General features: G+C 42.7%; 1 protein-coding gene across 1 annotated transcript in view; it reads right to left on the bottom strand.

Moving 5' to 3' along the window:
* Positions 1 to 1677: 1677 nt before the first annotated feature.
* LOC146857745 (bone morphogenetic protein 8A-like) overlaps positions 1678 to 16485 on the bottom strand; it is a 279039-nt gene continuing 264231 nt past the window's right edge. The window contains exons 6-7 of the mRNA XM_085648358.1: positions 16052 to 16162; positions 1678 to 2712 (exon numbers count right to left, since the gene is read on the bottom strand). Coding sequence (XP_085504484.1) covers positions 2563 to 2712; positions 16052 to 16162 — 261 coding nt within the window. The 3' untranslated portion in view covers positions 1678 to 2562. The remainder of the gene's footprint in view (positions 2713 to 16051; positions 16163 to 16485) is intronic.

A 16485-nucleotide genomic window follows, 5' to 3' on the forward strand; every position in this document is an offset into this window, starting at 1 on the left:
CCTTCGTTCAGCCCAGCCCACAAAATTTTAAGCTTTTGCTTGGCTGAATTAATATTATGTATATCAAAACTGAAAAGTGTGTATTCGATACAAAACAAAAATGTATGTATTTTTAGAACTCATAAACTGATGTTTGGAGAAAAATGGTTGAATTTCCAAAATATATTTAAAGTTGATAATTGAGTGACCACAGGTTTTAACCGGGATGTGATTTTAGACTGTCGGAACCTGCAACAAGTAAAAAATATCCTTTGGCTTGCCTATATTAAAAATGTTATGTGCGACTTAGGCCATCCTGAGCTTTTTGCTAATCCTGATAGCCTGTCCCTCATTACGAGGAGGGAATTAAAATCAATATCCATAAACCACCTGGAGTTGATCAGGCTGTCTTCTAATATCATGAAACCCTCAGTGAGAGCCAACCAATTGCTCCTGACTCAGACTGGGAGACAACCATATTCATTACGTACTTCCAGTAAAAATTACATGTATTTATTGACACACCTACGTTTAGGCAACTTTCACACCCTGGTTACTTTTCCCCAGATTAACGATTGGTCACGCTCTCTATGCCCTTGTCCCTGTGACGACATTTCAACACAGACAACAATCCACATTATGTTTTTCTGCAAGTTTTACACCTCACTCAGGAAAAGATGGATTCTGTCTTTTCTGAAAACACAAGGCTTGAGAACTTGCCGACCTGCTTTTATCAAGCTGCAACTTTTGGATGACGAAACTGTTAGTGACCATATTGCTAAGTTTCTGAAAGGGGTGGTCAGAACTCGAAAAATGATGCAAGGCCCGAACCTCGATTAAACGAGAATGGTTATCAATCATGTTTTGGTGGTGCACTGAACTGAGATGGTGTTTTTTTTCTTTTTAATCGACTGATTTTATCCGTGTAAATTGTACCAGTTGCTACATGTTTTACGTTTTTATGGTTTTTATCTATCGGCTTGTAATATTTTGTCTGTATTAATTGACGTGTTCGCGTGCTTTTATGATCTGATTTTTCAAATCGAATAAAGCGTATCTTGACTTGATATTTGAGTGATAAATCACTTGGCTTTGTGGGAATTTATTACTACTATTATTACTTTGGTGTAAGGAGCTCTGCAGCTATGGCTGTTATGTGCTACCCATGTACATTTACAATAATGCTGCCACATCTGCCCGATGCACTGAGGTGAACACTGCTGGTAATTTTGCATAACTTGGCTACTAATGTAATCTTGTCTGAGGTTGTCACTTTCATAACACTGTTATTAGTAGCCCAGGATAATTTTCATTGAGCATAAGTAGCTTTTATTACAGAGAAGGATAGAGACCCCTTTTCTACACACTCTAGCTATTAATTGAATCTTCTCCTCCACGTAGAGATGCCATTAAGAGAAATATGGGACTAGGAGTCTGTGTAGAGTAAGACTGATGCAAGGGCGTGAGTGCATTATTGACAGTCGAGTTATAATCTCTTGTGAAGATAGGAAGGAAACCTGATTCCATTTAGTCAACAGGTACTGTTCTTTCTGTAGTAATATCCCACTCTGTCCAAGGATCACCCCTGTCTCTCTCTAAAACCCACCTCCAGTACACGCTTATACACCACAAGACAAAAACAGGGAAGGGCAAAAAAGACACAGTAAGTTAAATATGAGCTTGGACATGTGTGAAGAAAGAATATACTTTAAGCTGTCTTTATTGGTGGTAGATCTGCTGATCCAAGATGCAGTAGCCACATTTGAATCACAGGCAATTTTAAGACTACCATTTTTTCTTCTTCTACAGTTTAGTTTCTGGCTAGTGTACTATTCTGGTCCAAACAATTTGAAACTACTTTCGAGATGTTTTACATATTCTTTCTTTTGATCTTTGATCATCCTACAATATTCACTCATATATATAAATATATTCAATTTTCTGGAACCCAGGGTAATAGTTTCTGTGTACTTGGAAATAATATAGTTTTTATTTTAAATACTCTGTTGGCTGGTTCATTTTCTCTGTTGTCAGCCTTCCTTTCTTTTGAAGAAGGCCTGTTTGGGTTCCCGCAATCCCATAGCTTTGAATTGGGTAGGTGTGCGACACTCCCCAGTGCTTGGAAAAGTTCTTTGGATCAGGAGTGGGGATCTGCAGTCCTATACGAAGCCGTCCTTCCACAAAATGTCACTGCTATTGCTGGTTTAATGCATAACATGATGTCTCCAAGTGATATGTGTAGACATGGATTCCAAAGTGCTCCCTACTTTCTGGTCCCTAGTTTATCTTGGAGCATGGGTCAGTCTGAGGTGCTTCAGTGCATCAGGCCTTTACAGTCTGTGGAACACAATCTACCTTCATCCCTCCACTGCTCGATTGCCCTCTGCTCCAATGCCTGGTGAAGCAGAAGTCCTTTGCTGTGGATGCTGGGGCTTTACAGATGCAGGCGCCTTTCCTTGTTTTCACTGCGAACCAGGTAATCTGGGCATCAGCGCATGCGTTAGTCTGTGAAGTGCCCTAGAAATTCTGTGCACCAGTGCTTTAGAGTCCATAGCATTAGTCCTTTTTTAGCTCTTCGCTCTCTTAGTGGCAGCCACAGGACTTTACCACCATGTTTCGGTGCTTCTTGAGGATGACATTGTTGCTATTATCATAATACAGAACGGATGTGGCACTCAGCTTGGTGGGGGCGCAGCAAGCTTTAGGGACCGTGTCTGGCTTCAGCAGATGCACCTAGGAGAATAAAAAACACAAGCACTCAAACAGTAGGCTATCGCTCATCAATGTATTATGGTGCCTACCACGAGAAATATCTCAACTTTTGGGATGCCAATGAACTGACTTGTGTGCTCCTCAAAGCTAGCAACTTACAATATAAGTTAGTCCACTGAAAGTATCATCTCTGAAAACTCAGGGGCAGATTTACTATTATTTGGCGCAACGCAGCAACACAACTTGCTGCGCTGCGTCAAATGGAGAGGGCAGGAATGCGTTACTTATCTATTAAGATTTAGCGCATTCTTGCTCTCCCTCTACGCTGGCACACTTGTGGCTGCCAAGCGCCAACGCAGGCACTCTTGCACCAAGGTGAAAGGGTACCTTTGTTACAGCCAGGATTGTTTTTGTGCAGAAAGGGACGCCTTCCTGCGCAAAACAATCCTCTGAGGTATTTTCCTTTCAATGTGTGCTGCAGGATGACACCCTCCACTTCCTCTCAGCGCCATGAAACCTCTAGGGGTGTGTGTGATCATATATTACATATATATATTCCTTGGGAAAGAGCTGTAAATAAACATCAATAAATATTTTTAAAATTAACCGATCTATATATGGAGTTTAATGAGACCTCAGTTCCCCAAACTTGAAGAGTTTACCAGGAGCTTGTCAGGAGACCTGGCATGGCATCAGCTGTGCTTCTCCTGTATCCTGGCCATCTGGACTGGTGCATGGAGCAGCAGAACACTAAGATGTTCTGTATGATCATAATACCAAAGCATTCTCGACAATAGTTATAAACAGTAGTTACAAATCTTGAAATTTACATGATTCTTCATAGAAAATAGACGGTAGACTTCAAAGGTTGTAGATCGTAACGCGTATTGAGACAAAGGACAAACAGACGATTTGTGTTTCATCACATAGTGCCTTCTTCAAGGCTGTAATCATATATATACAAATACAGAGATTTACAACACATTTTCAGAAAAATCTTCTTTGTAGTCAAAAGACGCTATTACATTTCAGTGTTTTATCACTAGGAAGGAAGACGGTACGTAATCGTACCACCGTGTACAGAATGTTATATTATTAATCTTCACGCACCTGTGATAGATGTGAAGAAGAAAAGAAGTTGATCCCAGCCATGTAACATTATTATTTAGCAATTATTTCAGTGCTTGGCACCAAGACATGAAAATTATCACCCAGTCCATAGTGTGAAGAAAGTAAACAGAATAAAAATTACCGTGAAAAGTAGATGTCCTTCACCTAAGACGACCTTTTTGTCTCAAAAGCATCGAGATGTGAAGATAGTTAAAACACTGACCTAAATTTGCGGTCATGTAGAAGTCAAGTAAAGTTGTGCATCAAATGGTTTTATAGATGCTGCAAAAATATTAATGGGAGGAGAAGGTAGTGTCATAAGTCTCCTCATCTTAATAGCATATTTTTAAGACGTTTTGTCTAAAGAAGTAGCGCAAACCGACTTACATAAGAGAAAGTGTGGTGGATATATTATTTCCACACGCTTTCAATGGTCACTGAACGATCCCAAGAATTCTTCCTCTAGTTCCTATGGAAATATAGTGCTATTTTAAGTCTCATTTAAAAAGAATTCACAATGCAATTTTTATCAATGTTTTGGTCCCGAATAATATTTTCTTCACACTATACATCGGATTAGCAACGTCCATAGAATGGATGGACAGTCCTCATAACAGAGTTTGGATGTCTCTCACATTTAGGATTCATAAACCTAACTAATGTGTTTTGGACATAAACAATATCTTGTTCATATTATATATCGGACTAGCTACATCCGGATATGGATCAATTAGGATGATGAGCACAATGGTCTTTTTAATACTTATTCACATATGATAATAGTATCCATATTCCTTATAGGAGCCTTATCATGGACTCGTATGTGTCGATCTTTTAAGACTGGTTTACAACAGAAGACATCTTATCACCACTTGGCATGTGGGGTGTTTATTCACGATGACTTAAAAAACTAATGTTTTATACTGCTTTTTAAATTAGACTTAAAATAGCACTATATTTCCATAGGACACATTGTTGTGACCTCTAACAGACCGGGAGGACATTTGATAAGAACTAGAGGAAGAATTCTTGGGATCGTTCAGTGACCATTGAAAGTGTGTGGAAATAATATATCCACCACAATTTATCTTATTTAAGTCGGCTTGCGCTACTTCTTTAGACACGAGGTCTTAAAAATATGCTATTAATATGAGGAGACTTATTACACTTCCTGCTCCTCCCATTATTATTTTTGCAGCATCTATAAAACCATTTGATGCACAACTTTACTCCACTTCCACATGACCGCAAATTTAGGTCAGTGTTTTAACTATCTTAACATCTCGTTGCTTTTGAGACAATACGGTTGTCTTAGGTGAAGGACATCTTCTTTTCACGTTAAGTTTTAATCTGTTTATTTTATTCACACTATGGACTGGGTGATAATCTTCATCTCTTGGTGCCAAGCACTGAAAGAATTGCTAAATAATAACGTTACATGGGTGGGATCACCTTCTTTGCTTCTTTACATCTATCATAGGTGCCTGATGATTAATAATATAACATTCTGTACACGGTGGTACGATTACATACCGTCTTCCTTCCTAGTGATAAAACACTGAAACGTAATAACATCTTTTGACTACAAAGAAGATTTTTTCTGAAAATGTGTTGTAAATCTCTGTATTTGTATATATATGATTACAGCCTTGAAGAAGTCACTGTGTGATGAAACACGTGTCAGCTGTCTGTCCTTGGTCTCAATACACATTACGATCTACAACCAGTGATGTCTATCATCTATTTTTTGTGAAGAATCATGAGAATTTCAATTATTGTAACTACTGTTTATAACTATTGTCGAGAGTACTATGGTATTATGATCATATATGTACACACTGAGGTGGTTTTACCAATGTGGATTACATATCGGTGGTTGTAGGATACGCCCATACCAGTATAGCACTGTATAATTACTTTCTTACATCCTCTTACACATTGTTGAACATGAATTAAATGTGCGGTCGATGAAAACCACTACAACGCGTTCTATAATACTAAGATGTTCTGCCGACAAGCTCCTCTGCCCTGTCTCTGAACTCTGGAATGCCTCCCAGTGCTGGTGGCTGCAACGGGGTTTCGAGGACCTTCCTTTCCACTACAGCGTGATAGAGTTCATTGTTTTTTACTCTGTTCAACCAGTGAGAAAGGTGAGGTGTCCTAGGCTAGCTAGGCACTCAAAAGACAGTCTGCCCACAATGCCTTACAGGCACAATTATGTGCAGATCTGAGATTTCACTCGGCTAAAGGTAGAGGAAGCATGACCATGTCTTTCTTCCACAGTTACAATAGGGGCCTCTCTCTGCCTGCAATGTCCTCGGCGCTGTCTTTTCACTCAGTTCAGGAAAGAGAGACGTTTAGGGTGAAACGCAGCCTTCTTGGGAATATTTACAAGCCCCTATCGCCACCACACCATCACTTTTCAGGATGCTGTGCTGGCGATAGGGGCTTTGCCTTATTTGCAAGGCACTTAATGTGGCTTAACACTGCCTTGTAAATAAGGAACCCTTTCATGCTATACTTAGCATGAAAGGGGAGGGCAATTTGTGTTTCTCTGGGCATTCCACTGCAACACCCATTGATTGAGCAGCACACATATAAATTACAAAACACCATTTAAAGATTGTTTATGTGCCGGAAGGGACAGCTTCCTGCACATAAACAATCTTCCCCTGCAATGCAGACACCCTTGCACAAGAGTGCCTGCATTGGCACTAGGCAGCTAAATTTAGCGCCAGTGCAGGGGGAAACGTAGGGCTGCACCATATTCTTGTAAATATGATGCAGCTCTGTGTTTCCAAAGTGTTAGAGCATGTAGTTAGCCTTCTTGGCTTAACGACACACTTCGCCACTTTACTAGTATATATGCCCCTCAGTATACCAGGAACGAACAGGAACACTCCCCATTTGTGACCACCAGAGTTGTTGACTTATGGTACAGTGCAGTCACAGCGGACCATGCCTGCTTGGATCTGTGATGCTGCTCTAGGTGAGAAACCCACATCACGCACAGAGCAGTGGGAGGGACTAGGCAGCAGGTCATGAGAAGAGGAGCCTGGGTCCACACCTAACATCAGTGGGTTGATCCTTGATACCTGGCAGGGTTGAGGGGTGGCGAGTCAGAGAAGGGTATGAGTTTAGTCAAGGGTGAGGGTTCTAGATCTCAGAATACTGAATAAATTAGGGAGAGCAGCAGATACGTTTTAACGCATGGCCAAAGGGGGCATTGTCCACAGACCCCCCCCTTCCACTGGCCAGCCCCTGGTAGAGAGAATATGAGAATTGAAATTCCTGCATTAATAATCGGTGTTCATATAAGAGGGCTTCTTTTTCTAATTTGATAACTGAGCATGTTTAACAGAAACTGTGTGCATGCCTGGCCTGCCCACACGCTCAGACAGTTGGTGACAATTACAAAGAATAGTAATAATTCAGTGCCATGTCTTCCTCCTTAATTCACCTCACCTCTTCTACTTAACCCCTCTCCCTGAATCTCTATCTCTGCAGCTTTATGTGCCTAATCCTCTCTCTTTATCTCAGTTCTCTCTAACTTTCCTTTGTCTACCTAACCTCTCTCTCAATATACCCAGTGTGCCTCATTCAACTTAATCTCTCTCTACCGCTCTCATGACTATGCCTGTTAATCACTCTCTCTCTGCCTACCTCAATGTCTGTCACTCTCTGGCCCCTCTCGCTATCACAACTCTCTTTCTCTACCTTATCCCTTTTTCTGTACCTCACTGCCCTTTTTCCACCTGACCTCTGCATGTCTCCTCCATCTCCTTCACTTCTCATACAACCTCATCTCTCTCCATGTCTCTCCTACCTTACCCCTTTCTACCTCTCTCAGCACTTTCTCATCCTCACTCCTACCCCTCATTTATCTTTTCTCTTTCTGCCTCACATCTCCCTCACTACCTCACCTCTCTCTATCCCATCGCTCTTCCTCTCACTTCCTAACCTGTAAGTTTACTTCACCTCTTCATCTCCCCTTTCCTTCTTTCCAAATATGTTTCCCGGTTCCTTTACCTCCCTAAATGTCTTACTCCTTTATGGCTATCTCTCTTTCTACACTTCTACCTCTTTTTCTCCATCATTAACTCTTGTCCCTCTCTCTCACAGAAACAAATCTTTTTCTCTAACCCCATTCTCCATTTCAAGTTTTCCCCTTCGCCTCAACTATCTTTCACTACCTCATTCTTTACAGATCTCTTTTCCTCACCATCTCTTCTTTCTCCATCTCACAACTCTATCAACCTTACCTCAATATCTCTATTTCACTTGCGTCTCTCAACTTCCTCTTTTTGCTCAACACTACATTTCTCTTTCTACTTTCACTCCCTCTACATTTCTCTTCCCCACTTCTCACTTTACCTGATCCAGTTTTCTATCTCTCTTCTCATTTTGACCTCTCTCTACCTTGCATTTCTTTATTTTTCCTCACATATCTCCATCTATCTCCCTCAACCTGTTGGTGTTTTTACCTCTCTCTAATGCACCTGTTCTTCTACTTTACCTCCCATTCTCCCACACCTCTTTGGGTACTGTAATCCTCTGCGTCTCTACATTTCCTATCTCTCTCTATCTCTCTCTACCTCACTCTTAAACCTTACCTAAGTCCCCAACACTCTTTCTCTACCATGCGTCTCTCTCTCTACATCTTCCTATTTCTACTTTTTCTTTCTTTCTGGCTATCTCACCATTCTCTATTTACTGAACTTCTCTAGCTCTACCCCCTTCTCTCTTCACTTCACACTGCCCGCTTTATGTCTCTGTGCTGCTCCAGTATCCTGTCCTATGCCATTTCACTTGGTCATCAGGGTCACAGGTACCTGTCTAGCCAGAGAAGTGCACCTATGTAAAGAGGAGAAGAGGGACATAGAAGGAATGCAAGAAAAGTATCATATTTTAACTGATGGAATGTTGAAGGAATTTTATTTTCACTGTTGCAGAATTAACTACAGTAGTGAAGGGAGATCTGTGTGGTTCCTAATTTCCTGCAAGTAAAGCAACAATTTCAAGTGCTATATGCACATGTTGGATGTTGGGACTGAAAAGTCCTCTGCATGGTACTGGACCTGCACCTTTGCCCTGAGTGCCCAACTATACTGATGTCTGGATCCCTAATGCAGATTTGTTTTTGGGTGTCGTAGGCACACCATGACATAGGTCTGTCTTAGGGATTGTGATCTTGTTGGACCAGGAAGCGCACAAAGCACTACTCTCATAGTGGTGGAAGTCCACTGCCTCCACCAGGAGTTAACCAGCATGAGTGTGTTGGTGGCAGCAGACCGTGAAGTGATCTGTAGGGGTGGACAGGTCCTTTCTAACCTGTCATTGGAGTGAGGCCTATAGGATCACTCATTTTCTAAGTTCTGCTGCTGTGTGCTTAACTCACTCTTGGCCTACAACAGTTTTGTGTGAATTACTACACAGTGCCAAGGTGTTTATTTGTGCCTGGGAAGTGTACAATACATAGATAATACAGTACTGAGCACTGCACCATGGTGAATGCATGTGCTGAATGAATATGTGCCAATGAGTGGTACAGTACCTGAAGGATGTAGTGCGTGCATGATAAATGTATGTCATGGGTGTATGTGTACCTGTGAGTTGTACAATACAGGAAGGGTGCAGTATGTGCATGACAAATACATGTGATGGGTGTAGGCGTACATGTGAGAGGTACAATAAATGAAAAGTGCATGCATGATAAAGGCATATGCTAGGTGTATGCATATTTGTGAGTGGTACAATACAAGAAGGATGCAGTGTGTGCATGTTGCATACAAATACTGGATGTATGTGTGCCTATGAATGGCAAAGTACATGAAGGATGCAGTGCTGGGCAGTGCATTCATGTTAAATGCAAGTGCTGGATGTATGTGTGCCTCTGAGTAATACACTACATGGAGGATAGGGTACTTTGCAGTGTGTATACTCTATACACATGCTCTGGCTGTATATGTGCCTGTGAATAGACCCAGACCTGCATGGCGAAACATAGAGAGGAGGTAGAGAGGTTCCTTCATACAGATTTGTTTATTGTTGTATTCTTGTAAGCTGGTTGGGACACACACTGGGAGGGACGAGCTAGGCTTTCCCTGTACATTTCAAAACGTGCTCCTTGATTCAGTGAGAGGTCACCAGGAAGGGGCCTGGGCACATCCCAGGAAGGATACGGGGCTGATAAGAGAGTCATAAAGAGTAGGGGTAACGGCCCTGGACTCACCTTTTGATGCACATATCACTGTGGCTGACATCCAGGAGTGAACTTAAGTCACTCCCATGGCCTGTGTTTGGAGACCCTCCTGCTGGGACAGACTGCGTTTGAAGAGGGAGCAGAGGAGTGGACACACATAAAAATTCAAAGTCCAAGACCCTAGATCACATTCAGTGTTGGGGAATTAACTATAAGGGGAATTTGAGACCCCAAAATTGTCATCAACCACGCAGCCAGACTGGCTATGCGAGGAGGGGAAGCTGTGCAAGACTTCTGCCTGTGACCAGGACTGGGGGCCAAGGCCTGCTAGTCTCCTTGCTGGGTGAGGGGACATCACCCAGGGACTCTAAGGCCTCCTCCCCTGAAGCTGGAAGCACCAGCGCCTGCATGCTTGACAAGACCAGTGTGCCTTATGAGGAAAAGGAGAGCGTTGGAGGGAGCAAGGTCCAGTGCAGAGTCCTGTCGAGTAGACTCCGTGTGCGAGGTGTGAGGCTACACCGATTGGGTTGTTGCCAATGTGCAGGACAAAGCTGGCGACTCCTGTGTGCCAGGAGAGGGCCACAGTGAATTGAGGTGTGTGTTGGACTGTGCCGATAGGGCTGGAGCCCATTCATAGTGCTAAATCAGCGACCCCATGTGCCAGGAGTTGCTGCCGCAGAAAAGGCTGTATCCTTGTGCGGTCAGCCAGGATGGGCCACAGTGAAGAATTTCATGTGCTGATTGGACAGGAGGATTATGAGTTGCAGGGACCCCATATGTCCGAGGAGCACCAAGAGTGGTGACCTGTTCTTCCTCCGTGCCAGAGAAGTGAGGACATCATGGGAGCACTTGCGCACCATCACTCAGGCGAGGGAGCCAAAACAGGATCTCACAGTCACCCCTCACTGGGAGACAAACTGAACCCTTGAGGCCTGATTCACAAAGGTAAACTTACACACTGATGTAAGTTTACACTTTTTCAGTATTCAGAAAACTATATTTTAATAGTAAGTTTACAAGTGCAGAGACTCCGCAGTCAGGGCGGAGAACTCTGAACATAAAAAGTCAGGACAGGCCTAGTAAACTTGCTATTGAAATGCAGTTATGTGAATATTGAAAAAGTGTGCATTTACACAAACGTGTAAATTTACCTTTGTGAATCAGGCCCTTACCACATAGGAGGAGCTGCTGAGAGCCTTCGGTCCCTTTAGGAGCACGACTGCAAGGGAAAGGCTCTCCTGCCACTTACTGAAGCCACCTGTGGCGTGTACGGCTGAGTCTGCTGCAGCCACGGCGAGCACCCACAGACCGGGTGCATTTAGTCTTACAAATGCCAGTGCGGGTAAGACTGTTTTCAGGGCCGTTGACCCTAGGGAACTCTACTGCTAAAGTAGCTTGGCAGCACTGTAACCCTATTAATTTTAAGTTAGAGTCATAATGGGCTCTTGACTCAAACTACTAGTGTGGCATTCCCTGGATGTTACCAATAGTGAATAGGGAATAACCACAATCGCTAAACGTGTGGAGTGAAGGGGGCAGGGAACCAACAAAAAACACTAGAGTCCTGACTTCACAGGAAGACTGTGTAATTGTTTATGAATGTCGTATTTTCCTTTGTGTGGTTAGCAGTACAAATAAAATACTTTTCATAAAAGTGAGTATTTGTCTGGAACATTATTTATTGCAGCTGCTATGCGCATTATGAGTTGTGAGCCCCCCCCCGACTACTCAGACCACACTATCCTGACAGTCAAGTGCAGACGGGGTACTTGGCCCAGTTGTTCAGGATCCATAGTAGATCAGGGCCACGGACATCAGGAGGGAAAGGCCTCAACCCCCATGGTTAGGCCCAGTAGCCCCTATGTGTCCCCATCGACCTTGGAAAGAGGTTCTGATGCAATTTAATATAATGAGCTAACCCACTAAGCATCGACCAAGTCACCCTTAGCATGTGTTTCCTACAAAGGGAGTAATAAGCCTGTTAGATACTAAATTCCTCATGAAATAATGGTGTTGCAAGAAAAAATGGCTTTATCAATGTTTGTTTAAGCTCAGCTATTTTTTTTAATAGTATTTGGCCAATGGACACCAGGCAGCTTGAGCTTTCCACAGTTTTTGCGTGCTGCAATTTCTGAAGGTTTTGCATATAATTCAATATTATTTGGCATCATGAGGACTTGAATGAGCTGAAAGGTGCAATACATACAAAGTTGTTTAAACAGTTGGCCCCCAAATATATCTTGCCCAGGACTCAACATATCCTTAAGATGTCACGCGGGAGAGGAACAGCAGAGGTAAAAAGTGGATTTCCCGCCATGTACCGGTCTCCTCTCACAGAGGAAAAGCAGTGGCAGCTCCTCTACTAAGGCGGAGGAACGTCGCCCCACTGCTCAAAAGGAAAATAGAATGATAATAGCGTATCGTTATTATCATTTTATTTTTCCTATTGCAGTCAGTGGCAAGGTGGTGCGGGCTGGCCAGAGCAGGGGGAGGAGTGGTGTGCACTCTCTAAGTGCAGATGAACTGCTTGGTCGACCCATGGCACTTTGCATTTCCCACTAGGCTGCATTACACAGTCTGGTGAGGAACATGCACAGGCTCCCTGATTCCATCTGAGCACCGAACCACGGAGCCCAGACCAGTCACAATGCTGCATTGCAGCACTGTGATTAGCTCAGGGGGGCCTGTGTGCCCGGGTGCTTCCTGCTGCTCGCCAGGACAAGAAAAGGAGAGGATCGAGGAGAGGTGGCATCTAGCCGTTAAAGGTAGGTCCTTTTTTTTTTATTACATTCCTCTTCCCCCTTCCCACCACCACCTTCTGGTAGCTGCTGCTACTGAGGAAAAGGCAGCATGTCCCCCCACAGTTCTAGAGTCACCTTCCTTAACAAATCACCCAGGACTAAATGTATCTAAGAGATGCGTTGCACCTCTTAAGTTAGATTTATCAAGCCACACAAGGCCATCATGCGTGGCCGTGAGTGGCTTGTTAAATCTATAGTAGTGCAACACAGCACGTTAATCTGCCCCAGGGAGGTGTTCCATTGGTGAGCCTGTGTCGTATGTACTCGTGGCACTGGACATACCTTTCATAATTTGTGGCATTGTTCCATTTATAACACAAACATACGATCAATTTTTATTTTTTTAATGTGCGAAATTTAAAGTGCAGAAACATTTTGTTTTGTAAAAATGTTCATGATATGGAACATTTTTGGGCACTTTAAATTTCTCTCATTAAAAGAAATGGCTGTATTTTTCAGTTATACTTATGGCACAGTGTCTACTGGCCACTGGGATCAATAGGCCTGCTGTTTGTAAACGCAAAACTTTGAAATGGGAGAATATTAAAATGAAGAGTTAACTTCATCATCATCATCATCAAAAAGCTTTATTCGACAGTAAATCTTAAAAGCACATAAAACATATTAGACACAAACAAACAAAATAAATATCACATGACAATCCTCTTTGTAATATAAAAAGCCATCCATTAGATCCAATTAATTACTGTCAATAAAAGAATTAATATACATTTTCAATTACTATAGTTACATAAAATTTATTTCCCTCTTTAAAAAGGATTAAAACAGCATAGCGAATTCAAGAAGTTTGCTAGCAACTAGTAGGTTGGATAGAAGTCCGGGTACGTATTATCCAAGCCCAACTTAAAAATTTGGCTACAGCCACCGCCAAACATGGCGAGCAGTCAGACCCCGATATCCTTAATGCTTCTATATGTCTACTTGTGGCTAATTTTAGACAGATAGGTCTAAGCCACTTGTGACGCGGGGCTGCATAAAGGGGACAAGCAAAGAATACATGTGCTACAGATTCAGTCATATCGGGAAAATTATGACATTTCTCATCCATTGTAGAGGACCATTTATTTGTAAATGTTTTGACCGTAAGAGTACCTATCCTAAATTGAAAATATAACTTGCGGTCTAATGGCCTCTCGATGATATCCCAATAAGCTTCACACAATGGGCGAAATTTAAAGTCTAAGAACCGACCAGTTAAATTTGTGTGCATATTGGCTCTGTGGGATTCTGTCTGAACCATTTTCCAATATTTTTCTTTCATTAGTTTTTTAGATGGGAAAATTGAAGAATCTGGTTTGTCCCACAAGATGCTCAGGTCCAACTTTAATAAAAGAGACCTGAGCTCTTTGAGCCACTTGATTTTATGAAATTGGTCGGCCAAAATCACGTCCTTCAGTCCCTGTGCATAATGTAGAAGTTGGGGAGTGGACCAAATGCGTCTCCAGTATAATAACGGTCGCAGCCTTGCTATATCTTCAATACTTTTCCTGCCCAAATCCAACAAGAGCGGAATGATCGGGGTACTCTGGGAAACACCAACTAAGTTACGTAAGAACTTATTCTCCGCTTTAACTAAGTGTTTCAAGTTGTTAAAGCCCCAGAGTTCTACTCCATAAAGGGCAGTATTAATTACTTTCATATTGTAGACCTCCAAGGCAGGTGTAACAGACCTGGTTAGGGAGGACTTGTGTTTAGAGGATAGGGCCCCTACAAGATGGTGAAATTTTAATGTGGCCATATCCATATGACAATTCCATCCCATATTAGCCTGGAGGGAGATTCCAAGATATACAAAAGAATCAACCTGCTCAAGAGGAGTACCATTTAAGAGAATTCTACCCTTATAGGGTTTGGACAGGTTCAAAGACATAAACTTAGTTTTTGTGGTATTAATCTCAAGACCACGTCGTAGATAGAACTCTCCAAAGGCATTTACCGCTTTCTGCAAGCCACTCGGGGTCCGCCAGACAATAAGGGTGTCGTCCGCGAACATGAGAACAGGCACGCGCGTACCAGCCAAAATAGGAGCATCTGTGGGGGAGCTATAATGATGTTCAACTATTCCATTTATATAAAGTGTAAATAGAGTAGGGGCCAAGACACACCCCTGTCGAACCCCACGCTCGACAGGGAATGAATCAGTGACCTCACCCTGAGCCCCCCATCTGATTCTGGCGTAATTGTTCTCATGCAGGCGGACGAGTAGAGTCAAAAGATCAGGTGGCATCCCTTGATCAGCAAGAACAGAAAACTTAATCATTAAGGTAACTTTTAAGTTAAAGTTTCTCCCATTTAAAAGTTTTCAGAAATATGTTTTTGTTCACAGTCCAAATATTGAGTTTACAAGGACTTTTATTTAAGAGTTAAATACATCAGTGCTTTGGTTGTTCTTTTCTGTGCCCAAGCCTGGGTCATAAATCTGACTCCAGCTCTGCTCATTATCAGGCCCTGCTATCTGCAGCCTCATTCTAGTAATATAAAATAAACACAGTCTTCCCTTAACTTTAAAAGCAACATTTGACCCTGTGCTTATTTAAAAATGAACTCCAGGCTGGGAGCTACTATGAAGATGTCTGGGAGCTACTGGGAGCTTGCGATTAATCGACTGGTTGGAGACACTTGGTTTAGAGCCTCTATGCAAAAAAAAAAGGGAAAACTCACTTACCGTAATGGGTTTAATTGTAGATTTCCAGAGAGGCTTATTACGGTAGGGAATTATGAAGCTGGTCAAGAGTCTGTGATGAGCAGAAGGGTTGTGCTTGGAGGCGGAAGCAGCTATGTTTGTGTGAAGGTTTGACTGACTCTCATAGTTTTCATGCTACTGTAAAATACACTGGGTGGAGGATGAAAGAACAATGGGTCTGGCTCCATGGTGATGGATCATTGTTTCTGATACTCCTGCTCCTGTGCACTTTGGTACTTTCTTCTGTGCTTCATGTTTCTATTACTGTACCTTTGATCTTTACTCTTTCACCAAGTGCTCGTCTGTGCAGCCTCAATGGCCAGTCTTCTGAGCAGCTTGCTCCTAAGCACTTTGCCTACTGTGTCAGTGCTCCCCACTACTGTGCCCAGTGCTAGGCACGGTCATACTCCGTGCTCCTCACTCTTCTGCCCAATGCACCTGTGCGTGTGAACCTATGCCTATCATCACATTCATTATTCACTTGCAGCCAGTGTGGAAATAAGAACTTTACTCCGACTTAGAAAATTCTCTTATAATACTCACAAGAGACTGCAGGATGGCGTGGTTGGTGGCATTCATGCAAGAGTCCAGCGGGAAGGAGCATTCACCCTCACAGTAGTATGCCGAGTACCCCTGCGGGGCGATCACCCAATCCTGGGGAAAGAACATCAGCCATTGGTTTCTGAAGTATATTCCCTACTTAAAAAGGCATCAACTGTTAAGCCTAAAGCCTGGGGGTATTACATATTATAGCAGACCTATTGAGTGGTGAACATTCAGTGCAAGAGTGGAACAAAAGATTAGGAATAAGCAATCTGACAGTGCAGGTGAAAGACAATGGGGAGGCCTAGAAGAGGAGCAGGTGTTCTTGCTAAAGCAAGACCTAAGGTAAGAATCAAACACTCACTGATATGTTAGGGCCCAAGGTGACTTGTGGATTCTCACCGCCATGGCTAGGCAAAAGGGACATGATCGCC

Source organism: Triturus cristatus, chromosome 3_2 (assembly GCF_964204655.1).
Source record: "Triturus cristatus chromosome 3_2, aTriCri1.1, whole genome shotgun sequence".
NCBI classification, from domain to species: domain Eukaryota; kingdom Metazoa; phylum Chordata; class Amphibia; order Caudata; family Salamandridae; genus Triturus; species Triturus cristatus.